This window comes from Diplotaxodon limnothrissa, linkage group LG12, assembly GCF_057381915.1.
Source record: "Diplotaxodon limnothrissa isolate DT_005_m linkage group LG12, D_limnothrissa_male_GT1.1, whole genome shotgun sequence".
NCBI lineage: Eukaryota > Metazoa > Chordata > Actinopteri > Cichliformes > Cichlidae > Diplotaxodon > Diplotaxodon limnothrissa.
Window position 1 is genome coordinate 15,108,203 of NC_140607.1, and position 26,166 is coordinate 15,134,368.

Below are 26,166 nucleotides of genomic sequence, written 5' to 3' on the forward strand. Positions count from 1 at the left end.
CCTGCTCTCCAGTTCTTTAAATCGCATCCGTATTTGTATTTGTTAAGCAATATGGAAATGGTTAAAGCGAATTGAATTCACGGAGGTCCCTTGCCTTTTCTCACGACTACATTGGGTAGTTCAGCCTTTGCTATAACTGTAACTTTTAATTTTCCAGTTTTGACTTTCTGGGTATGTTATGATCCAGGTCATTTCTGTTGCTGAGGCTGCACGCAGGCCAGGATGGGCTCTAATGTGGCCTTAACTGTCAGGATGTCTGTCCTTTCCTCTGGCCTCCCTCCAACCCTCTTCCTGGCTGGTGGATGCAGAGTGGGACCTCAGGAAGGAGATGCTTTATTAGATGCCCCTGCATGAGTAATTGAACATCTGTTCACACAAAGACAACTGACCCTAATTCCCAGCTGTTTATCCTCCATATAAACAGCTAATAAGCTTGCAGTGAATGTGCCATATAGGGGGTCAAAAATCTACTTTTAGAAATCTCTATATTTATATACTGAAATGCCTCCTATTTTGCAGGTATAACCAGTGTTTTCTGTAATTTCATTTTCACAGATGGACGTTGGTTATAAAAATGGAAAGACTGACTAAATGGCAACGCCTGGAGTCTATTTCTGTTCTCCGTGTTTTTAGCGCGTGAGAGCTTGAAAGCAGTCAGTCAGTTGGCCGCCCACAGCTCTGGTGTGAAGCTAAAACACCCATTCTCTCCCTCCTGATTAGCAGTGTCTTTGTTCCGTTGGTGGTGGCGCGCCACGAAGCGTGATTGCAGTGGGCAAACTGGCGGCTTTAAAACAAGCCTGCTGCTGCGCTGATCTGCATCACACTTTACCCCCCTCCTCGCTCAGCCAAAGACAAAATCAAATCAGGTTTTGTTTGTTGTTCAGTCTCTGAGCACTAAGCCTCCTATGAGATTTGGGGAGTTTAGATTTTCCTTCTTTCCTTTCTTTTTCTCATTTGATCTACAGTACATCTGGGTAACGGGACATATTGGTGTGGGTGGGGAATGTCTGAAGTAGAAGCAAAAAACAAAAACTCACTGTTGCTCAAATGTGGGTGTAATTAATTGTTTTTGTGTTTTCTTTACATTTGCATAGATTTTAGTATCTTGCTGTTTATTTCAGTATCTGCCTTTCTCTTTTTCTCTAGGCGGCCTCAATGGCACTGAGCAGCTTGGGCCATGTATATACAGCCATAGGGGACTACCCGAATGCCCTAGCCAGCCACAAGCAGTGTGTCCTTCTGGCCAAGCAGTCCAAAGATCAACTGTCTGAGGCTCGCGAGCTGGGAAACATGGGAGCCGTCTACATTGCCATGGGAGACTTTGATAATGCTGTCCAGTGTCACGAGCAGCACCTGAGCATCGCCAAGGTCCTGGAAAATAAACGTGAGGAGGCCCGGGCCTATAGTAACCTGGGCAGTGCTTACCACTATCACCGCAACTTTGACAAGGCCATGTCCTACCATACTCACGTTCTGGAGCTCGCGCAAGAGCTGGAGGAGAAGTCCATCGAGATGAGAGCCTACGCAGGACTGGGTCATGCTGCCCGCTGTATGCAGGATCTGGAGAGGGCCAAGCAGTACCACGAGCAGCAGCTGGCTATAGCCGAGGGCTTGAAGGACAGGGCTGCAGAAGGAAGGGCCTCTTCCAATTTAGGTATGTAAGTTTAGGTTGGATGTTGTGTAATGTACACTGTGGTCTTCAATACTGTTAGGCAATTTCTCACAATTGTAACACACAGAATGATGAACAAATACATATTCCTATATCTATACATTTATCTCTAATTAATCTAAATCTGAATCCATAGTAGAGTCTAACAAGAAGAAAGAAAGATAATACTGTAACTATAAGAGGTGACGTCTTATGCTTGGAGACCAAAAGCTGTGTTGCATTCACAATCAGGAGGCTGCGTTTGAACTGATGTACTGGGTCAGCTGGTTGTTAACTGATCGCACTGTTTAAGCAGTTCATCCATAAGACATACAGACAGCCCTCGGTGGTTTATGTGTTTTTATGCTCTTACAGCAGCAGCAATCATGTTATCCTCTGTGTTGACAACCACGAGGTAAACTGTATAATCATGCTGCTCCTTTAGAGCTCTAAGGATTAGTTAATAAATTGATTAGTTAATCAACAGGAGATAAACAAGCTTTTCTTTGTCTGATTATAGATTGTGTCTTGTTGTGTTTTGGAGAATAAAAAACAAAAAATCGGATTAATTTATGTTCGACTTTGAGCAATTACAGTTGACAGCTTCCAATATTTACTGACATTTTGCAGACAAACCATTTAATCCATTAAACCCTTAATACTCACTTGCTCGGTGGAAGTTTGATCAACAAAATAACTTACATCTGTAAGTTTCTCTGTTCTTATAAAACCCTTTCCCTTCAGGAAAATGCACCTTATTTAAGGATGAATTCTCTTGTCTGAGTGGAAGTTGTGATCACGTGTCAAAATGGTCACTGCTAACACGACAGTTTGCGATGCCCAGTGTTTTCACGCATTTGTCACTTAACACAACTATTTCACACACATCCTCCATCAAGTCACCTCCTGTAAGACTTTTTGAGACTTCAGTTACATGCATCTGTTCTATGTGTTGTCACACACTTGAAAGTAGTTAGTGGCAAAAACAATCACTTTTACGTGGATAATTGCCATGTGGAATGGCATTGCAGCTCTTTTGCAGTTGCTGGTTAGTGTTCTTGTTCAGCACTAGAACTATTCCACATACGTGTTTGTCCCTACAATTAATTTCAATCTAGAAAGATGTAAAACTGGGGCTCAGGTTCAAAAATAGATCAAATTTTCAAATTTGATTTCAAATTTTCTACCAAGACTTCGAATACTTGCACTTTATTGGACATATTGCTTTGCATTGTCAGAAGTTGAGGTAAACTTTTATGTTGTTGTTGGTTTTTGTTTGAATGTTTTTACTTCTTCTCTAAAAACCGTCAGTCACCATATGGTGCGATCCCTCACTTCAAATGCCATCCTGTTCAGGAGCTCAATGACAGATCTATTTCAAAGCACATCCTCCAAAATGAGGAAGCATCTGGTAGTTTGATAGCAAGAAATCTTGTAGACTGGAAGTAGATAACATTTCAGTTACTCTATATTTACACGTAGCTGCTGTAAACCAAGCTTTCTTGGTTTAAGGCGTTTTTTGAATTAATACAGAACAATGGAGGAGACTAAAGAGATGGAATATGAGTGTTTAATGACTGCTCTTTGCATTGTTTTAGGCTGATTATGAGTTTGAGAGCCTCGTCTTAGGCTTTTGGCTATGTTGCAGGCTGCATTCCTTTGTCTTCTTTAAATGCGCTGCTTATTTATTATTGTTTTACTGAATATTTACGACTCATAAAGCCAAGCAGTATATTATACACTGAAAATATGCTGTGGTGTTACTTTATCATTACTATTTTGTGGAACGTTGCTTGCAGAAATATATATTTAATTCATAAATGAATGTCTCAAGTGGACAGTGCACAGCAGATAATGTGATATAAGGCAAGTGAAGTGCAAGGAGTCTACACTGAGAGCAAGGAGGATGGTGCATGTTAAAATCAGCTGTCATTTCTACTTGGAGACTGTCAGAAAGTAAATAGACCCCCATGCAAGTATGTAATTCTTAATGGGAAATTCCCTGACATAAATTTGCTCTGCTCTCACCTTCAGAATGGTTCAGACTTAATCACATCTTCCATTGAAATGTGAATGTGAGATAGATATAGAAGTTAGGTGGGAGAAAATGTAATATTTGATTGAGCCGGATCTTAAAAATGTAATTACAATCCAGTGTTTCACATTTAAATCCTGCTAAAATTATTAGAAAGTAACCTTGCGGAGTGTGCTGATATAATGATGAAGGGAAGCTTGGGGATAAAGGTGCCCTTTTGGATTTTCAACACCCGATGAGCAGTCTATGATAGGGGCAATTCTTCTGTATTTAGTCCAGCAATTACAACCTGTGCCGGATGACTTATGATAGCCATCAAGACCGTAGTAAACCCGACTCTAATGGACAACTAAGAGGCATAATAGTTCCTTCCAGATAAATTATTCCTGAACCTAATGCGCAAAATTGTGCAAGCAGAGTGCAGGGTTAATCAGCCAAACATAAATTGAAGCTGTCCTTTGACCAGCCTAATGGCTGCACGTTCTGTCTTGCTCTTAGCTCCAACACACACCTGACTTAAAAAAAAAAAAAAAAAGCAAGCTGGTAACCGGTTCCCATAAATTAGGGGTGCCTGTGAGGACGTTTTATGATGCTACATGTGAGCTTTATTACGAGTGGGCACTGTATGTTAGGCAGCAGATTTATTCCTGTCTGTAGTGTGATTGCTGTTATGATGGCAAGAGCAGTTTTATTCATTATTAACATTACAGTTCTTCCAGTCCATGACAGAGTAATGATAGTGTAGCTGATGTGGTATCAAAGACCGCCAGCTGGTGACGGAGCAAAAGCTAAGTGAGTGCGTGGTAACTATGAAGCCTGTTGCTTTGTGGACAGGTGCCTGGACATGCCTGGACCGGCATGTGGATACATTAGCACTCGACACCCAGGAGAGCTTGTTGCCCATCTCCGTGGTGCCTGATCGGTTAGCACTTGTTGTCTGTTTTCTCTCTCTCTCTTCACTTTTTGATGCCTCCCTCTCTCGGTCTCCCCATCTCTCCGCTCACCCCTACTGATTGTAATCTGCAGCTGTCAAGCTCCCAGTAATTGAAACTGACTTGATGAATCGCTTAATTACCTTTAATAGCTGATTCAAGAGGAGCTGAATAATGAAGATAACAGAGAATGAAGTGGAGGTTGTGAAGCATCAGTCCGTAATTGCCCCATTGTTGTTGTTTTTGTTTGCGCCACTGCGCCGTGCATTGTTTTTCCCCGTCATCGGTGCCCGCGAGCCTGCTTATGTAGCACAAGAAGATATGGACTAAAACTAACAGGATGCTGTCTCAGACTTCAAAAAAAGAAAGAAAAAAGAAATACTGCCTTTACGCTGTGCACAAAGAGGGAGTGGATGATCGAGTGAAGATTAACGAGCAGTGATAAAAGCGGAAAAAAACATCGTGAGAGGGATGGGCAGAAGTTATGCCCTCTCAGCTCGTCGTTAATGTTGCGTGTAGTGTGGGTGGAGCGGCAGCAGTTGACATGGCTCTGAGGTACAGTTGTATAGAGATTGCCGTGCTTTAATATCTAACCGCGATGCCCGGCGGTACCAGCAGCCCTGGCTCAGCACACTCTGACCTATAAAGGATATGAAAATGTTGCATTCCTGCCCCATTTATTATTCATTAATTGGCCAACTTACCCCCTAGTCAGCAATATTTAATATCTCAGAGAGGAATGAGGCGGAGGGGGACCCCATGTACTTCACATTTGTGGTATTCATGAAACAGAATGTAAATTGTATTATTCCCCCTGCCCACCCACCCACTCCTGTGCATTTCACTTCAAAGAGACTTCAAATAAGTTTGTTTGGAAGTGTTTGTGCTTTCTTAGCTCGGCCTTTTGCTGCTTGCTTTTCTTTAGTCACCCTGCTCCTTTGACCATTATGACGCAAAGGAGTCACTGGAAACGTTGGCTCCTTCAAGCTGGAAAGGCTGGACGTGAAACTCCTAATTAAGCATTTTTTTCCCCCTTCTTTCCTTTTATTGTGCATCCTCAGGGAGAGCTTTCTGCTGATGTTCGCAAAAACAGAAAGAGGAAAACAACAGAGAGAGGAGTTCGCAAAACAACACGGAATCAGACAGTGTGTACTGCTGTGCTCTGTATTTAGATCTTGTCACTTGCTTCAGAAAAACAAAACATAACTTTGCTGTAATAAAGACTGTCTGCACTTTTAGTGCTTTTTAGCTTTTTCCCTTTTGCAAGTCATTTGAGAATGGATTGCATGTGTCAGTAGCACCGGCAGCGGACTTGGTATTTTAAGCGCTCGTAGTTGTTGGTTGAAATAAATTGATGCTGACCCTGAGATTAGGAGCTCATTGGCACCCAATTATGGAAGGAGTTAAATTGATGTAACCTTTTGAGTAAGTGCCATAAACAGGAAGAATAAACAACTAATTAGCAGATTTTATTTAAAAAGAGAAGAGAAAAAGATGTTGCTCGTTGTGAAATGATTTTACCGAATGCTCTCTCATCTTCCTCGTCAGCATCATAATATTGTGGTTGTGTGGACATGAATCCAGTACTTTTCGAGTGCTGCCCATAACTGGAGCAAAGCACAGACAGGGACCAGACTTGCCTGGAGCACCGATACATGCGGATTATTCACTTTTGTACCTAAGCCTTTGGAAAAAGTGGTAACTGTGGATATATTAGAAGTCTGACCAGGAAGCGGCGGGAGCAAGAGAGGACTGAATTTACAGAGGAATTTAGTGGGCCTAATTGGCCAAACAGGATGAATGAATGCACATTGCAAGAATAGGGCTGTGAAGGAGCCAAGCAAATGTTTAAAAGTGAATTTATCTAAGTCCTGTGACACTTTTAAACTCTCCACTAATGGCCAGGTAAATGCCTTAAGTAAATGTTAGCAGGCCTGCAAGTAAGTGAGGAGAAAAAGGAGTAAAAGGAACAGTGGTTGGAGAAGAGGTCAAGTGGTGATGGGCCTATTATGATGTCAGGCTTACGTTACTCTCTTGGAGAGGTTTTTGAAAGAGAGTGTCTTTCTAGCCTGGCCCCACTTTTCTGTTTTGTTCCAAAAAGCAGCAGATGCTCTCTGTCTCCCCTTAGCATGGCCCCATTAATCTCATGACCAAATACCGAGCCAGAAACCGGACGAAAGGCCTCGTGAAACACTTTCATGATCCTTGTTCTTACACTGAAGTATAGCTCACCATGCAGAATTAGTACTTGACTCACCGTGGAGCCAATAAATGAAACAAAAGAGCTGTAGCATTGCTCTGCCTCGAACGACTGTGCCCTTTTTTGCAGCACATGTGCAAATTCAGCATGAAATGTGACCTATTCCTAAACAGACGGGAGATTTTGCAGTGCAACCAAAAAAGATCAGATGATTGAGACTGAACATTGTTGGTTAAGAGGCAGGATGAGTCAGGTGTCAGTCGTGTATAGTACAGAGAGTACAGAGTACTTGGTTTAGTGAGCTGAAATAGGGGTTGGGGTCAGTTGGGGTCAATTGGAGCACAAAGGAGCGCAGCTCAGCCACAGGCAAGTGGCTGAGCTGCGCAGCACAGCACAGCGCTCTGTCTGCATGTTGTTGTTGGCAGGCCACCCGCCCTCTAAGCACGCAGCCATCTATCCACATCGTGTCCTTCCTGGGCCTCTGTCAGTCAGACTGTAGGAGATGTCTGTGTCTGCGGGTGAGGATTAAATACCTTAAGTCCAACCCCCCCCAAGCTCCACCCCTTCCTGCAGATCCCAGGAGGATCTGATGTCTGCTTCAGCTCACTGCTTCCCCCAACAGATCATTACAATGCTATTGTGTATTGTGCAACTCTTTTAAAATGCTTCATATAATGTAGCATTTCATCCTTCATCCACCCTTTAATTTCCATACACTTGATATGTGAGCTGCCTGCACCGTTGCTATTATCATACAGTCATCTGTATCATCTTTGGAAGTTTCACATCCTCTGTATGAGTGTCATACTCAGACGGCGGCTATAAATAATGCTGTTTCAGTGCAATATTTCTTTTAACTTCATAAGAGATCCCTAAAGTTGAAAAATGTGTTAGCAGAGAGACTCTCATTAGCCATCTATAATTACACTGTATCCTGTGTGGGGAAGAACTGACTTATCATTTAAAGAATGGCTTAAAATATGAATGAAATTAGAACTAGGGCCTCTTTAAGAAAAGAATGATTACTGATGTTTTATCCTCTTTTGCCTTCTTAAATGGCTGGTTGTTTTTGGAAATTCTATACTAACAGCATCAAGTAGTTTAAAATAGTAGTGCATCTTTTATTTGCTTGTTTTTTTATACTGCATTTACAGTATGCACAAGGCTCTGTGCTGTGCTAATTTCCCACAAAACAATGCAGTAGTAATACAGATACCAAGCAGGCAGCCAGATGGCAATCAAGGCTGCTCAGCTTAGAAACTAAAGTCAATAACTCTTGAGTACATGAGTGCAGATAAAGTTAAAGACGTAGCACACATCCAGCTGACAAGGACGGCTGTCAGAAAGTAGCAGTGTTGTGCACTTAGCACGTCCAAAAGTATATTGGCCTTGTTGACTGTGGTGCCACATCAGTGCTAAAGAATACTGTGATGAAGAGCAAGAAGAAAGTAAAGTTGAATTTGTTTAATTATTATTGTTATTCTTATTTAAATGATTAATTAATTCATGGTATTGAATAGGTATCTGTATTGGTCCATAGGATAGTGGTTAACACATTCACCTAATATGCAAAAGATCCCCGATTCAAGACTGGGGTGAGATGCAAATCCCAGGAGTTGCGGGTCAGGAAGGGTATCTGGTTGAAAAATATGCACCTCTGTCTGCTATGGTGACCCCTGGTGAATAAGGGAACAGCCAAACTAAGCTTTTATTGGTCCAGAATTTCACAATTGGTTCCCTAGAAACTAAAATATATTCAGCTTTTTATTCAGCTATTTATGGCAGCTGTGGTACTGTAGAATGTGTTGTAAATACTGTCCAAACTCATTATCGTATCTCTCAAATAGTTCTTGGTTGAAGTGGAAACCAAAGACCGAAATATTAAAGAGAGACACTATTCTACGATTGTGTCCTGGTTTTCTCCATCATGTAACCTAAAATATTGACCTCATTCTGAAATAAAAATATAGAACCCCAGTTATTTCTGTTTTTTGGACACAGACTGGTCACCTCTTTTCCTGGTATCAGCCCAGTGGCAGCAGCAGCATTGTTTGTAAAATCCTCTTAGCTGACTGCAGGCAGCAGCGCTCCGGACCTTCCTAGCTCCTCGAAGAATGACACAGTGACTTACTCAGAACATTACACCATCCCTCAAAGTCATCACTGCAGCATATCCCTCTATGTACAGCCAGCTGTGTAATGAAAAGTGACAACACATTGTCATGCTTTTAATGTCTTTGGTCATGGGGGGATGGATAGGGCTCTGTATAAAAGTATTTGGATTGCATAGTGTCTGCTTTATCCTGGGTTTTTTTCCACTGTATTTTTTTTCTAAAGCTGTGTAAAAGAACAATAATTGAACCATATTTTTAATACATTTTACTAAAGTGCATTTAGTGTGCTTCACAGACTTGCAGTAAAATCAGACGTTAAATTGAGGGGTAAGAATGATGTTTTGATTTGGACAGTATGCAACGATGGCCTCATCCGCTAAACCTCGTTGTACTAAGTCCCAAATTTTGTGTTGCAGCAGTATTTACCATCATATCTGGTATGGTTTTATTTACTGCTATGCTGGATACTATTCCCAGAGGGCCTCATAATCCTCTTACCATATGGGGGGGCACAGAATATATTTTCTTGCTTCAAGTGTGGTTCCAGGCATAGCCTGAGGCTTATGGCAATTTTGGCTGCATCTTCCAAGTCCAGCCATAAACCTAGCCATACTCCCCCAGCCTCTGTCCAGTCTCCTGCCTCCTTTACCCCTGCATCCGTCAGCGAGCCCTGGATCCATTTTTAGCCTGCAGCATGGAACATGTTTGCTGGTAATACATCAGTAGGCATTATATCCTCAATAAGATCAGCCTCCACTGGGGAAAGCATAACCTTGGGAGTGACTTTGTGGTTACAACTATCCGTACTCTTCCAACTAGCCTGCTGTGAATCTTAACATGCTTTCACTCTGAGAAAAGACTCTAAGGAATGGGAGCACTTGGAAGTTTGTCAAACTTAAAAGCCCCATATTTATTCTTATTCGCGCAGTATATACAGCAACATGCATTTGACTCATTATGAAAGTCATCATTTGGATTCTGAATCCTTCCTTTCCCATTTGGCAGCGCTGTTTCTGTTTGGGTTCTGCTGTGTGGCATGCCTAGCATACCAATTCCTCAGGGCCGTGACCTGATGATTAGAAGGTCAGTTCAGGTTGTATCACTTACACCCGAGAACACAAGCAGGCAAAGAACGACATATCAGGTTTGATTTGTCGCTGGGTGTGTGCCGCATGCTGAATCACGGTCTGAATTAAGCAGGCAGGGGATCTTTAATTATGTTTTCCCCAAATAAATCTAAATTATTTGCAGGAAAGGCTGGTGGATTTATTTTCTGTCTAATTTTAAAACATCCAATTCAGGCAGGTTTAGTATTTTAATTTGTCTCCTATTTTACACTTAATTGAGACTGAAATATTGGTGTGTATTGGACCATGTAAATGTCTTGCAACATTTTCTGAAGTATGCATGCACTGTGGGTATGCGTATGTATACATAGACAAAACTTGCGATGTGTCAAACCGGTGTGCAGTCCAATGACTCACACTGCAACGACACCAAAGCTTTTTTCCGTTGGCATCAGCCAGATGTGCTGCTTTTTGACTCAGCCAGCATCAGAATGCGTTTCCACATCTACTGTGTAACTTCTGCAGTCGTTTGAGCCTTCTGTTTAGTTTCAATCCCACTGTTTACGTAGCCTATGTTCGGGCTCATAATGTGGCAGGTTTCGGATGAAATGAATGGGAAAACACACATGGTGGTAACTAATCCCAGCGGCACCATCACACACTCACCACAAGCCACAGAGCCCCTCTCCATCCCCAGTTCCCACCCACTCTGGCTCCAGAACTGTTTCCATCCCTTGTGTCCCATCAGCGGCTGAACCCCCATCCTACTGGCCCATTAGTCTCTGTGCTGATGCAGCAGAGCCGTGATGGTCAGGCGGTATGGTAGATGAAAGACTGAATTATTTGCCTTGCAGCTGTTTTCTTCGTCTCCATCCACTAGCCCGCAGCCACCCTGTCTACAATTTCAGTTTACTTTAATTCTATCATTGCCATTATTATCATTGAAGGCTAGGTGACAAAGCAAACGAGGAACCATACAGATTAGCAGTGAGTCTTAAAAGCTCAAAGGAAAGGAGGAGAAGAATGGTCGATTTGCCACTACGTGTCACGGTCCGCTGTGACAGACCGTGTGGAGAGTGCGTGGAGGACTCAGGTGCAGACACGAGTGACACGGGAGTAAACTTTAAACAAAAGCGAGCCTTTTATTGTGGCTGGTAACACAAGAGAAACAAACAAGAATAAGGGCAGCTCAAAAGCAATAACTAAACAGAAACCTAAACTGGGAATGAACTAAGGTAAGGCTATGAATACAACAGACCGGGCATGGAAACATGGAGGGTGGGAACACAGACGACGCGACGCAGACTACATGAAACACAGAGACTAAATACACATGAGGAATGATCAGGGGAAGTGGCCACACATGGGAACGCAGCTGACACACATGAACTTAACGACAGGACAGGAGGAGTGAAACTGAATACACTGACAGTGAATGCAGGCCTTCAAAGTAAAACAGGAAACATGAGACATGAACCGGGGAGACGTAGTACAGGGGGAGGTGACATAACTGACAGCATGAACTTGACGGTACAAGACACACAGACATAAACACACGAAGGGCAAGGGAGACGTAATTCAAGGGTGGTATATACAGATGGCTGGACTAACTTAATGAACCTAAACAATCAATAAACATCAAAATAGACTAAACACAAAACACTGGGTCGCACGACCCAGGACCATGACACTACGGCTCTTTACTCTCTGCTGTGTATTTGTCATTTTGTATGAGTACAAAGGTGTGGGTGTGCATTTGTTTGGATGTGTGTGTGCCTGTGTCTGTGTGTGTGCGTGTGTGTGTCTGTGTGCCAGATAGCTGCCTGGCTGTGGGGTAAAGCTATTATTTTTCAGAGGATGGTATTTTATCTGTGATAATATGCTCAATAGATTGGGTTCTCCATTATTTATTGTTTCTCCACACTTATCAAATTTTTTTTCTAAAGTTGTTTGCTGAGCTTTCCATCTGCTATTCACACTCCCCCGCACTTTTACTTCCCCTGTCTTTCTTTCTCGTTCACTCGTAGCTATTTTCAACCCTGTGGAAAAGTTGTTGATTTTGGTAAAATCCCTGTAAGACACGATCATCAAAGACAGCTTAAACATTCAAAAGATTCTATTTTAGTGTTATAATAACTCTTATTTGATTGCACTACATTTTAATGACCATAATTCTGTGGGAGAGTGTGTTGTGTAAGCAGAGAACAGATGGCTCGGAGAGCCTATTTTAACAACCAAATGACTTGTTTTGTACACGAAGAGCTGACGAGGCACTCGAATTTTACTCAATTACAATTTTCCCCTAAATGGGTCTTTAACTTCATCCTTTTGCTTTCTCCCCCTCTCTCCACAGGCATCATCCACCAGATGAAGGGAGACTATGAGACCGCACTGAAACTCCACAAAACACACCTGGCCATTGCTCAGGAGCTAAATGACTATGCTGCTCAGGGCCGGGCTTATGGCAACATGGGTAATGCCTACAACGCCCTGGGAGCCTTTGACCAGGCTGTTCGCTACCACCGTCAGGAGCTGCAGATCTCCATGGAGGTCAACGACCGAGCCTCACAGGCCTCCACCCATGGCAACCTGGCTGTGGCTTACCAAGCTCTGGGTGCTCACGACCGTGCTCTGCAGCATTATCAGAACCATCTCAACATAGCTCGTGAGCTCAGAGATGTCCAGAGTGAGGCGCGGGCTCTGGGAAACCTCGGCAACTTCCATTGCTCTCGAGGAGAGTTTCCTCAGGCTGTACCATACTATGAGCAGTACCTCCGGTTGTCTCCTGACCTCCAAGATATGGAGAGCGAAGGGAAAGTTTGTCACAATCTGGGTTATGCCCACTACTGCTTGGGCAACTACCAGGATGCTGTCAAATACTATGAGCAGGACCTAGCTCTGGCCAAGGATCTACATGACAAACTGAGCCAGGCCAAGGCATACTGTAACCTTGGTTTGGCTTTCAAGGCTCTAGGAGACTTCACTAAGGCAGAGGAGTGTCAGAAGTACCTGCTGTCTCTGGCCCAGTCCCTGAACAATGCACAGGCTCGCTTCAGAGCTCTGGGGAACCTGGGGGACATATTTGTTTGTAAAAAGGATGTGGCCGGGGCCATTCAGTTTTATGAGCAGCAACTGGCATTAGCTCACCAGGTGTGGCCCCACATAACACATATTGTTCTAGAACAATTCTTCTTATTAAAATGAAAATGTTTATTTTGTTTATTTATTCATTTATAATTATTCTGTTATGTCCTTTATGCCAGTATAGTGAAATTCTTTCTTGTTTCAGGTTAAGGAGCGTAGGATGGAGGCCTGTGCGTATGCTGCCCTCGGGGCCACCTATAGACTTGTACAGAAATATGACAAAGCCTTGGGCTACCATACCCAGGAGCTGGAAGTGTACCAAGAGCTCGGTGATGTGTCAGGAGAGTGCAAAGCCCATGGTCATCTGGCTGCTGTCTACATGGCCCTCGGGAAGTACGCGATGGCTTTCAAGAGCTACGAAGAGCAGTTAGAACTCGGTCGGAGGCTGAAGGATCCTGTTGTGGAGGCTCAGGTGTATGGAAACATGGGCATCACGAAAATGAATGTAGGGGTGATGGAGGAGGCTATTGGCTACCTTGAACAACAGCTGGCCACTTTACAGCAGCTGAGTGGAAACGAAGCAGTAATGGACCGGGGCAGGGCCTATGGTAATCTGGGAGACTGTTACGAGGCTCTTGGAGACTTCGAGGAAGCCATCAAATACTATGACCAGTATCTGTCAGTGGCTCAGAGCCTCAACCGCATGCAGGACCAGGAGAAAGCCTATAGAGGCTTAGGCAATGGACACAGGTGAATCTAGGAATTTGTTTCAAATGTACTTTTTTGATATTATCAGAAACACTGTTTTTCAGCATTAATATCCTCTTGCTGTTACGGCAACAGATACTTGTATCGGCTCAGTTTTAAGTACTAATGACAGTACTTTGCATATAATTTGTCTCCTTGCTCTCACAATTATGGACCACCATAGTTTAGAGACGCCTCGCTGTAGTGAACAGCACTTGGATGTGGCGCTAGCCGTCTCAGTAGCAGCAGCCTAGCGGCCCTGGCCTTATCTGTATGCAAAGTGGCTTTGGCACACAGATGTCTGAAACGGAGGGATGCACAGTTATTTCAAGACAACCTCTTACATCTTGTGTCTCTTCGCCGTTCTATTTCTCCTCATGCCTCAAAGAGCTGATAGCAACCTGGGAGACTACACTGCAAAATAAAACACGAGAAGGCTCGCCGAAATCCTCATTTCAGAGATGATTTTCTTCTTATTGTGCGTCATCAGCATGGCACGGCAGCAATCACACACAGCAGTATTAGCCATGCATGAGTTCAGAAGGGAATAATAGACATCACACATAAACCCTTCTCATCTTCCAGCGGCTCTTAGTCAGGCAAATACATTATCACACAAGATTAATTAAGCCAAAGGCTTTTATTCTTTTAATGCACCATTTGAACCAGCAGCCAGCAATTGTTGCTGTTCCTGAGAATGTGATAAAAGTCTGTTTGAAGGCTGCGAAGGCGAATAAAATGTTCACATGGGATGATTTCCACTCTGTCAATACGTACTCAAGAGGATGGGAGCAGGTGGCCTATCTTACACGGTTAACCGTGTTCTACTGCAAAATAGTCTGCACTTGAAATATCATATCATGCCTCAAATATTCCTCATATAGGAATACTTTCACACGCTCTTTAGTCTGTCGACATCAGCAGCTTTCAGCACTGAAATGAAAGGCAAAAATCTATATTTCATTGACTCCAATACTGAAATTATCTGGCACTTTGCAAATGAAAGTCTTCCTGCAATGTGTGCTGCACGATGCGTTCTAATAGTTCTCTGGTAAGAGAATGATATGAGATAAAACAAAGTGCTATAAATAGATTTTTGATTTTGAGTGTTGTGAACTTGAAAGGCATTTTGGGATTGTTTCAGCTTTAACTGAATCTGTCAGTGACATATTCTTCCAAATTTTCTTGCTAGGTTACATCACGTATCTCACTTCTAATCTGCTTCACACTAACAATCGCTGTTTTTTGTCTTGATCTGCAGGGCTATGGGAAATTTACAACAGGCACTTGTGTGTTTTGAGAAACGGCTAGTGGTGGCTCATGAGTTGGGCGAGTGTGGAGGCAAGGCTCAGGCCTACGGTGAACTGGGCGCGCTCCACAGCCAGCTGGGCAATTACGAGCAGGCCATCTCCTGTCTGGAGCGTCAGCTGGCCATCGCCCGTGACACCCAGGACAGACTACTGGAGGGTGACGCCAGTTGTGGTTTGGGGACTGTATATCAAGCCATGGGAGAGTACGAAACGGCCCTGCGGTGCCACCAAAGTGACCTGGAGATCGCAGAGGAAGCGGGCAGCACCACACGCCAGGCCCGCGCCTATGGCAACCTGGGCCTTACCTATGAGTCGCTAGGAAACTACGAGCGGGCGGTCGTGTTCCAAGAACAGCACCTAAGTGTGGCTGCTCAGACTAATGACTTGGCTGCCAAGACACTGGCCTATGGCAGCTTGGGGAGAACACACCACGCACTGCAAAACTACTCACAAGCTGTCATGTACCTGCAGGAAGGTGAGTGAGTCAGGGGGGAACAGGAGAGAGGATTGCCTTTGTTGTCTGAGCTGATAGGCTTAGAGTTTGTGAATTCATGAATAGGAAATGCAGAGCCTATTTGTTGCTAAGCCTTTGCCACATTTTTATTAGGCTGTGTGCATGTATATGTGTGTGAGTGTGTGTGTGTGCTTATGTGTTATAAGTGCACTAGGGAATTTTGTGTGTGTATTATGCGTCTGTGTTGTCTTCTGAGCTGTATATGTATACCAGCATTTGTGTGTATGTCTATGCAAACCTATCAGAATGCATGCCAAGGCATTTTTCCCGTGCACCCCTAGCTGTTTTTCACACCTCTGTATCTACCTTCTCAGAGGGTTCTTTGCAGCAAGCTGCAAAAGAATCTTTTCACACCGTAGCTGTCATACTCCTGCCTCTTAACGCTTCATTGTGCCCCGCAGATTATGGCGAAATAAAAAACTGCAGCTTGGCCTCTCAGAAATTCATTATGTCAGTGGCACCGCTCAAAGTGTTCGCTCCTGAGGATGTGATAAGTTGCATCTTTCATGGATGGGAAAGCGCCAGACTTGCCCGTGCCCACTGACAGGCACCACCCACCGTGTCACAACCCAGACCCTGTTTGAATCAATGAAGCTGGAGTTTGTGTAAGAGGACATTTGTATATTCTGCTCTGGAGTGAGCGGAATGCAGGGGAGCAAGAATAAATCTCCTCTATCTCTCCTTTGCCGGCTGTATTCGAGTTCACTTTTCCTGCGGTGACCCATACACCCTCTGCAGGCCTGCTCGTTGAGCTTTAATGGAAACAAAGGCGACAGGCCATTCTGTCTCCACACCGTCCTCTTACTGTCCCGCGCACTGTCCTTGTATTGCTCCTTGGTCTGGCTGTGAAAAAGAACAGTGCTGCCTTGACAGCCAATTATTTCTGGCCAACCTGCCCAGACCAAAAAGTTGGCATGGTTTTTTTTCCCCATTTAGTTTTTCTGTTTTTTCTGCTTCCACTTCTAGTTTTTTTTATCTTCATGCTGCACTGCTTATGTTTTGTTTCTGTTTCCAAAAAAGATTAATTAGTAAGAGGGAAAAGGAAAAGCAGCTCCAAACTAGCAGATATCGTCGACAGCATGTGACCTCCAAACCACTGCTCGTGTATCTGTATGTGTCTGCGTGTCAGATGATTATACTTTGTTGTGCAGTACATTATGCAAAGATAAGGCTGCCCGATAACAAGCTTTGGGTTTTTTTTTCTTCGTCTTGCACTGTAATATTACAGAGCATTGTGCAGGACTTTCTAAATGTTAAACAAAGAATCATTACACACCGAGATGCACTTTCCAACGATTGATGCAATCAATAGTGTCATTAAATCAATGCAGTCATTGTAGCGACTAATGGAGATATTCCATGCCTGACTTATAGAATCGCTTATTAAGCAAACTAAAGGGATAACAATATTAACCTTCAAGGGCAGTTATTTGTTGGAAATGTACTGGAAGCCTCTTGTGTTTACATCATTTAATTTGCAAGTGTATTTATATGTATTCTGCACAAAACATTTCATAAGCTACACTCTAATTAATAATATTTGTGGCGAATGTTGGACGCAAAACATTTATAGGAAGACAAAATCATATGAAAAACTCATCTTTGATCAAGATGGGGTCTTGATCATAGGTCAGATACACAACTAAACATCAGATAAGCATTTTCGTTTCGGCCTTCACCGTGGAAAACGAGTTTTGTGACACGTGAATTTTTTCTAGGACAGGACCAACTTAGAAATTCCCTTAAAGCGTGTTCATGCTGTTAGGCTGTTGAGGGCTTGTCAAGAAGCATTTAAAACTAAATAGAGCTGGATGATATGGATCTCTGCACAACTCTCGACCAGTTATCATCATGTGTCTCATATTTTTGGTGCTAATATTTTATGCCATTAATATTAAATGTTGGTTGCAGTTAGTTGTGCTGAGTGCTGAGCTGGTGGCTTAAGGAGCTACAGATATTCTTTATTTTAGTTTTAATCTCCATATTATTCTACTTTGGCTTAAAATCTTTGACATTAACTACAAATGTCTGTGTAAACGTCACAATAAAGCCCAGCTTTGTTTTCTATAAATCATAAATTATGATAAATTACACAAAGACTCTTTTCATCATTAGCATTTCTTATGCATCTTTGTTACACGTTATATGAGAAAATGTTGGTTGTTTATAAACACCTAACTACAGAATAATATATAAATGTAAAAATCTAATATATAATTACTGGTTTTCTTTGCAAGCTACATAGAAACCTGTTCAGTTTTAAAGACAAAGAAAACCTAACCTGTTAACCTTGGGTTTGATGTTTATATAAAACACTTTCATTTTGTTATGGCAGGTGATATTCACCAAAACATGTGCACTGTTATATTTATATTTTGATGAGCAGAGTACATGTACTGATTTCTTTTGGTCAGTAATTTAAGATCCCATTTGTAATACACTTTGTGTCTTGGCTGTTGATCTAAATTTCCTCGTAGTCTTATTATTTAATCTCAAACTGGTATCTTCATAGTAATTGCTTTATACTTTTTATATATAAATGCCTATATATTTACACCGATCAGGCGTAACATTATAAGCACCTGCCTAATATTGTGTTGGCCCCCCTTTTGCTGCCCAGACAGCCCTGACCTATCAAGGCATTGACTCCTGTAGACCGCTATGCCTCAGATGTAACAAACTACGATGTTCTGTGTATTCTGACACCTTTCTATCAGAACCAGCATTAAATTTTTTAGCATTTGAACTACAATATCTCATCTGTTGGATCCCATCACACGGGGCAGCATTGGGTCCTGATTTTCATAACTGAGCCTTGGTCGCCGTGACCCCGTCGCTGGTTCACTGCTGTTCCTTCTTTTGCCCAGTTTTGATAGATGCTGACCAATGCATGCTGGGAACACCCCATAAGAGCTGCAGTTTTGGAGATGTTGTGATCCTTACTTAATTCTTACTTGCTTCCTTAAATATCCCACCCACTAACAGGCGATGATCGCTGCATGTGGGATGATGTTGGTGCAACATTTCACTCAGATTGGCCCACCCCTTAATGAGGAGATATGGTGCAAACAGACATATATAGCAATAGACTGATTAATTATTTATTTCTACGGAATACATACAGAGTATATGTGCTGTCAGTATTGTAACTATTGTCTTTCTTCTCCCCAAAATGTGCTTGTGTGATTTATGCCCCGTCCTAGCAGCATATCGGTGCGTTGGATATAACTTCAGCGATCCCTCCCTGCTAATCTTTGCAGCATCTCTTTGGCGATTTCTGTTCCTGATATTCACAAATAACTCCATGGCACTGGCCAGCTGCGCTGAGATGAGAGAGAAGTGAGGCTCTGGACCCTCTCTTTCTACTTCTCCTTTTTCATCCAGTACTAAACTACTCTTTGCAGTTTTTATTTGTACAATATAGTGCAACACTATCAGAGCAGTGTCCCTGGGGGAGATTGCCTGAAAAAGTGTGCTTAATCTCAAATTTTTTAATAATATCAAACATACTGTCCACCGTTCCACATGCGGCCATGATCAAAGGGCCTTTTTTTGTGTGTGTGTGTCACATGCATGCGTGTCGGGATGTTTATTTGCAGCACAGTGCACTTGCGGCTATGCAGTGCGTGAGATGTGAATGTGGAGTCTGCATGTAAAGCTTGTTTGAAGGCAGAGGTGCGTGGGCCTCAGGGGCTGCAGAGGATCTCTCACCCAGCTGTCAAGCAGCCTTTAAAGTGTTCTCTAGTTGCTCTTCAGGGTGCAGCCAGCCACGGCCACATCCTCATGTCAGCCGCTGCTACGTGCCTGTGCCTGCGGGGTGCACCAAAGGCACGCACGGTGACAGTGACAGACACTGAATGATACAGAGCGGGAGAACAGAGGGAATGAGAGAGTTAGGGAGGGAAGGAGGAGCAGAGAGGAAGAAAGAGGATGGCAGCGGAGTGGAGGGAAAAGACAGAGATCGGCATGAGTCATAATTCACATGTATTATTTCACTGTCAGCTAGAGAATAAAGAAAACATAGGTTGGTTGACATTCAGGTTTGATCATAAAAAAAAACTATCACAGAGCAGCTCAGAGAAAGAAAGGTATGTGTGTGCGTGCACATTTGTGCGTGTTTGAGTGGGGGGGACATGAAAGACTCAGAGCTGGAGTTGAGATGAGTGAGGGGTGAGGCTGTCAGAGAATGAAAAGGATCATTTAGATCTGTTTCCTCTCTCTTACTTCAGCGCCTAATGAGCCCTAAGCAGTGCAGAGTCCCTGCAAGCACTGCCACCACAGTGAAGATGAAACAGGTAGAGAGTTTGGAGGGGGGGCGCTCCGAGACAGAGGCACAGAGATGAGAAAATGAATAGGAGGTAGAGGGAGAGAGTAGCACAGCAGATGCATTGGGGGGAGAGGGCAGGCACTCAGACAGAGGGAGGGTGTGTAGAAAGATAAGGATACAGAGAGAGAGGGGAGACTGTTGCAGGCTTCAAAGGCTGCCGGCTAGCGTGGCCATGGAGGAGCCATGAAGTCTATGGTTCTGTGGTGTGCTGGTCTTGCGGAATAGGCTGGCTTTTTCAGGTCACGCTCTCTGTTCTTGGCTTATCTGGTTCAGCCACAGACCGTTTTCCAGGAATGAAGAAAAAAAGCAGACAAGGGTGGCTTGGCCCATTTTCTCCTCCCCCCTGACCAAAAGCACGTCTAGACCCCTGTATCACACGAGCGGGGTGGAGAGAGTAGACTTGCAAATACGGAGCTCGTGTAAAGTGAGACTGTGCATGTGCGGTGGCCTGTTGCAAACAGCAGAATGCTTGCTGTGTATTTTGTACCTTGTGGATGATGTGTGACCCAGCGACTGTGTGTGTGGTTTTTTTTTCATTATTGTCCTCTGAGGAGTGGCATTTTCATCTCAGTAATTGGGCTGAACCAAGTGCTCGGCAGGCAGGCTGAGGACACATGCTAAGATGTGACGAGTGCCTGAGAAATTGGAAGTGAAAAACAAACCAGATGATCTGACACGGGCACATTTAGCGAACGAGCACACGTGCACGTGCACATTCATACCTCTGCTGGCTCCCGAACAACTCTGAAGGTCTCTCAAACAAATATCACAAAGTAAACTCTGTGTGTTTGCACGTTGTCTGTTATTAGCTCATCAGTGTGTTTGCAAATATTTGGAGATGTCCTAGTGATGCGGCGTGTTTGTGTTTGCTCAGCCAGTCAATCCTGAGCATTGATTACTATGCAGACCCATTAGTGCTCTAAGAATCTCCCGCTATGGCCAAAACATGTGTGTGTGTTTTAGCCCCAGTGCAAGCAGCATCTTACAACTGAGGCCAAATATCCAAACCTGTTCGCTGTCAGAACATCAGTACCACGCTATGCTTACATCTGTTCCTCTGAAAGATACCTAAGAGTCTGTCTGCTCTGAATAATTTTTACCCTCCTCTCCCTCTCATCTGCTCCCTTCTCCTTGCCTTCTGACAGGCCTGCGGCTTGCGGAGCAGCTTGCTCGACGTGAGGACGAGGCGAAGATCCGCCATCGTCTTGGGCTTTCTCTGTGGGCCAGTGGGAATCTGGAGGAGGCCCAACATCAGGTAAAGCATCTCCTGCTCGCTCCTCTTCTGGTTATGGATCACCTTGACTCAGACCTCTCATTTCCTTCTCTCCTCACCTCACCTCCTCTCTCCTCTCCCTTCCATCTGGGCTCCTTCGACCTCTGGTAGTTAAGGCTGACCGCCAGTAAGCCCACATCTGTCGGCTTTGAGGTTGGCAAGGATTAGAAATGAGAGGTGGAAGTACTTGTCTTAAACACATGGGGAAATATACGTTTTCAGCAATGCCTTCGAGGTAAAAAAAAAAAAAAAAGAGCCATGAGGAGAGAGAGAACAACAGGAGGAAAGAAAAGAAGGCGAGGTGGCTGTAGAGTTAGAGCATTGGTGCTGGCAGTATGCTATGGAGTCTGTTGAGCTGGTAAATGCTGTCATCTCAGCAGACAGGCGACAGATGAGTGAATATTTTTTTGTATCTGCGTGCATGGTCTCAGGATCCCCCAAGCCTCTGCATCACACACACATTCACTCCTCTTCAGCCCACTGCCCACCTAGCAAGCATGGAATATCCCCTTAACATCTCTCTTTGCAGTCTGTCCACACACCACAGCTCACTAGTTGATATATACATATATAAAAAAGTATATATATACATATATATATACTTTTCTTCCCCCTTTCTTTGGCTTGTGTATCCACATGCAAGTTTGTGAACAGTCAGTCAGCAGCGGTGGCTGTCACGTGCGTCTGTGGGGATGTTTTTTAGCTGCTTTCATTTTTAAAATCTAGTCCAAGACTCTTTTTTTTCTTTCCCTTTTTTTTTTTTGTTATGACACACGCGCACAACTTGCATTTATTCGACCCAGATAGTATTTAGTATTTAGTATTTATTTATTTATTGTCATTGTCAAGAACAATGAAATTGCATTTGGGGCTTCCATACAACCCAAAAAAAAGAAGAAAATAATAAATACCCCTTAAAACCCAAGTGTACATATTTAACCCAGTGTGACTCCAATGCAATAAGACAATCCTTAGCAATAATGTTCGTAGAAATTCAGACAAAGACCTGAGAAACATGACAAAATACAACAATGCAACCCATTCAATATTATTGTACTGTGAGATATGATATCAGATATGATAGTTATCTATTTAAGAAAGAGGGGGGGGGGGGGGGGGGCAGGAGGGGGAAGAGAATAAAGATATGATGCACCAATGCAGACCAGTTCATTGCTATTAAGAAGTTGGATATGGTTATTGTCCGTGAGAGGGGGGCAGAGAGTTCAGGAGCCTCACAGCCTGTGGATACAGGCTGTTGGCCAGTCTGGATGTTCTGGCCTGTATAGACCTGTACCTTCTCCCTGAAGGCAGCAGATGGAAAAGGTGGCGCGCAGGGTGATGTTGGTCCCGCAGGATACTGTGCACCCTCCTCAGACAGCGAGTGGGGAAGATATTACTGATCTCTGGCAGACTTGTTCCAATAATTCTGCCAGCTTCTTTCACCACCCGCTGGAGTGCTTGCTGATCGGCCTTGGTGCAGCTGGGGAACCACACTAGAAATCCATACGTCAGAACGCTGCTGATGGCACAGTTGTAGAAGTTCAACATCAGAGATCTGGGAATGTGTGCGCTCCGCAGTCTCCTCAGGTAGTAGAGGCGCTGTTGGGCCTTCCGTACAACTGAGGTGATATGGTTGCCCCAGGACAGGTCCTCGGTCACAGTTACCCCCAAGAATTTAAAACTGCTCACCCTCTCCACCGCCTCACTGCCAATGAAGAGAGGCAGATGGTTGTTATGGCCCCTCTTCCGGAAATCTACAATGTTGTCTCATCATTGTTGGATATAAGTCCGAGCACTGTAGTGTCATCTGCAAACTTAACAATGAGATTGGACGCGCAGGAGGAAATACAGTCATGGGTGAAGAGAGTGTATAGCAGAGGGCTCAGAACACACCCCTGAGGGGCACCGGTGTTGACCACAAGGGTGGAAGAGGTGTTCTTACCCACTCTGACACTCTGTCTACGGTTAGTGAGGAAGTCCACAATCCAGTTGCACAGAGAGGAGTTAAGTCCCAGTTGGTGGAGTTTGGGACGGAGTTTGTATGGCCGGATGGTATTAAAAGCCGAGCTGTAGTCTACAAAGAGGAGCCGTGCATAGGTGTTCCTGTGTTCCAAGTGCTTCAGTAATGTGTGCAGCACTGTGGCGATCGCATCCTCGGTTGACCGGTTCTCCCTGTATGCAAACTGGTGCGAGTCCAGGGATGGTGGAAAAGCAGCTCTGATGTGTTTAATGACCAGTCTCTCCAGGCATTTGGCGGGAATGGGGGTGAGTGCCACACACAGGTCTGAAATCGTTCAGACATGTGACATTTGACTGTTTTGGGATGGGAACGATGGTTGCTGCTTTGAAACAGGATGGTACCAGTGAACAGGACAACGAGGTGTTATATATAGAGGTGAAGACGTCCGCCAGGTCCGCAGCACAGTCTTTTAGCACCCGGCCCAGCACTCCATCCGGCCCGGCCGCCTTCCTGGTGTTAATGCTCCGGAACACACGCCTCAGCTCATGAGTGCTCAGGACCGGAGCAGGGTCGGTTGAGGGGAGAGGGGACAGGACAGGGTCGGTGTTCTCCCTGTCAAAACGGGCATAAAAGAGATTTAGATCCTCAGCCAGAGTAGAACTGTCGGCTGAGGGTGATGGTGTTCTTCTTTTGTAGTCCGTGATAGCCCTGATGCCCTCCCAGACCTGCCTTGGGTTTGTGTTGTTCTCAAACCTGGCCTCGATACGCCTCCTGTGCTGCTGCTTGGCAGTCTTGATGCCTCTTCTCAGGTTGGCCCTGGCAGCACTGTATGCCTCCTGGTCCCCGGATTTGAAAGCGTTGTTCCTCGTTCTGAAAGCGTTGTTCCTCGTTTGTTTTTCCGTCGGCCCTGCATCATACTTTTTCAAAAAAGTATTTTTGTCTGTTTGCAATTATCTGTAACAAGAGCTGAGAATGAAAGACTGAACCAAGGTGATGGCTAGAGCAGGGGCTGAGTGCTTGTGACTCATATTGAGGAATTTGTGTTCAATTAAAGCAAAATATTATTCTAACAAGCCAATGCAACATATTTTCCACTGCATGTTTGCTTTCCAGCTTAATGCTTCACCTTCAAGACCCTAATAGTCCATGCTAACATTGTGTTGTCCTTGTTGCAATTAACTGCAATCCAGTCGTTTGCATACATACAGTACACCACAGCTATGTTGAATGTTTTTCTGCCTGTCAGCTTGTAGCTCCTGCAGTGACTTGGTGGTTGGAAAGGACGCTGTTGTCCTCAGAGTATAGATGAAATGATTATTCATGAGCTGGTCTGTCGCTACAGCTGACCTTGGTAAACACTCTGACCCACTTTATACTGCTATTTTAAAGGCTTGTATTTAAATTTATAAAGCGTTCATAGGTGTAGATTAAGAGTACTTGACCTCATGTTCCTCATTTCTCTCTATCTGCGCACCGAATTGTATTTTAGCACCCTAGCTGTGATCCCGGTGCTCGTACTGGCACACAGATTGACGTGTCCTGATTCTAATCAGGTATTTGAACAGTGCTTGCTCTCGCTAAGAAGCATTCATATCTCGGCAAACGTGAATCGATACATTTGTGCCTGCTTAAAAAAAATAATAAAAAAATCAGCGGTCTACAGTCGATTAAGCCTTTACCTCTGATATCATCTTCCGCAGGGGGATGAGAGCTCCCCGGGGATTTTATTTTAGAAAAATCATTCGAGGTATGTGTGCATTCAAGTCTGCTCACGTTTACTGATACAGTGTGACACTGACATTCACTTAACATGTCAGATAAAAGCCATGTTAGTGTGTCAGTAAAACAAGTGAGCGCTATCTGAATAGGTAGCGGCCTGAGAATGCCGCAGATTTTACTGCACCTGTGTCGCGGCAAAAAAGACACTATAGATGCAGTGCCCCCCCCCCCCTTCATCTGTGCCAGTAGGGGTGAAGACAGAGGAAAGGCGCTGTGAGAAATTAGTTACACTCTTAAAGGGATATCTGCAGGCCTAACAGATGAAACTAGCACTGCAGCAATCAGCCCACAGCCCTATCAGCAAAATCAGCCTGAGACTAGCAGCTCCTTCTACTAGGACTAATGCAGCAGAACTCACAGATTCTCTACTCTCCCCCCTACACTCCCTCTGACACACTTTCCTCTTTGACCTTGGGATATGCCTGACGAGCTAGATTCTATGCCTATGTACTCACCAGGAATCCACACACACTTTCTCCCTTTCCTTCCTCTTGTCAAAGCCACAGGGTTGATAAAATCCATTTAATCCATACCAACAACCCTTTTTCCACTGCAGAGCTCTTTGTCTTGCGTGTACTATGGTCGAGCAGCAAGAGTGTTTTACCCTCTCTGCTGGCCCCAGACTCCTGGAGAGTCACTCTATAGCAGTCCCAGTTATTCTACAGGGCTGCTATATAGGTGCAGAAATAGGAAATCAATAAAAGGCTCCCATGAATCAGCACTCTTGGCCGGTTCTGCTTGGCCAGTGTGCAACAGTCCTTGCCGCCCCACCTTTTCATTGTCTCGCCTTCTTCTTTCAATCCGGTGTCTGGCCCTGAATTGAAAGATCCAACAACACAGACGGGCCTATTGAATTCACAAAGCATTTATTTTCCTGAACCGTGTTTGTCTAAGATGCTCAGGGTAATGGTTTAGCTGCTCGCAGCCCTTTCTGGGCAAATGAGAGCTGAGGAGAGGTTTACCTGTGTTTAATGGTTATTCATCAAGCTACATTACAGTACTTTATTCTGCTGTGAGAGAGAAAAGAAGAAAGGAGGCTGATCAGTGATAACCTGTGAGGTGGAATGCTACCATCTAGTGGCCATGTTCATTTTCTATCCTCTAAGGCCTAATCATGCCCAATTTAGTAAGATGCAGACATATTTAACCAACTTGTCTTTCTCATAGAATCCC

General features: G+C 44.0%; 1 protein-coding gene across 1 annotated transcript in view; it reads left to right on the forward strand.

Annotated features, from left to right (window-relative positions):
* Positions 1-26,166, forward strand: part of LOC146621017 (tetratricopeptide repeat protein 28-like) — a 190,860-nt gene that overhangs the window by 147,904 nt on the left and 16,790 nt on the right. The window contains exons 6-10 of the mRNA XM_085367180.1: positions 1,147-1,654; positions 12,353-13,149; positions 13,289-13,833; positions 15,092-15,615; positions 21,127-21,236. Coding sequence (XP_085223306.1) covers positions 1,147-1,654; positions 12,353-13,149; positions 13,289-13,833; positions 15,092-15,615; positions 21,127-21,236 — 2,484 coding nt within the window. The remainder of the gene's footprint in view (positions 1-1,146; positions 1,655-12,352; positions 13,150-13,288; positions 13,834-15,091; positions 15,616-21,126; positions 21,237-26,166) is intronic.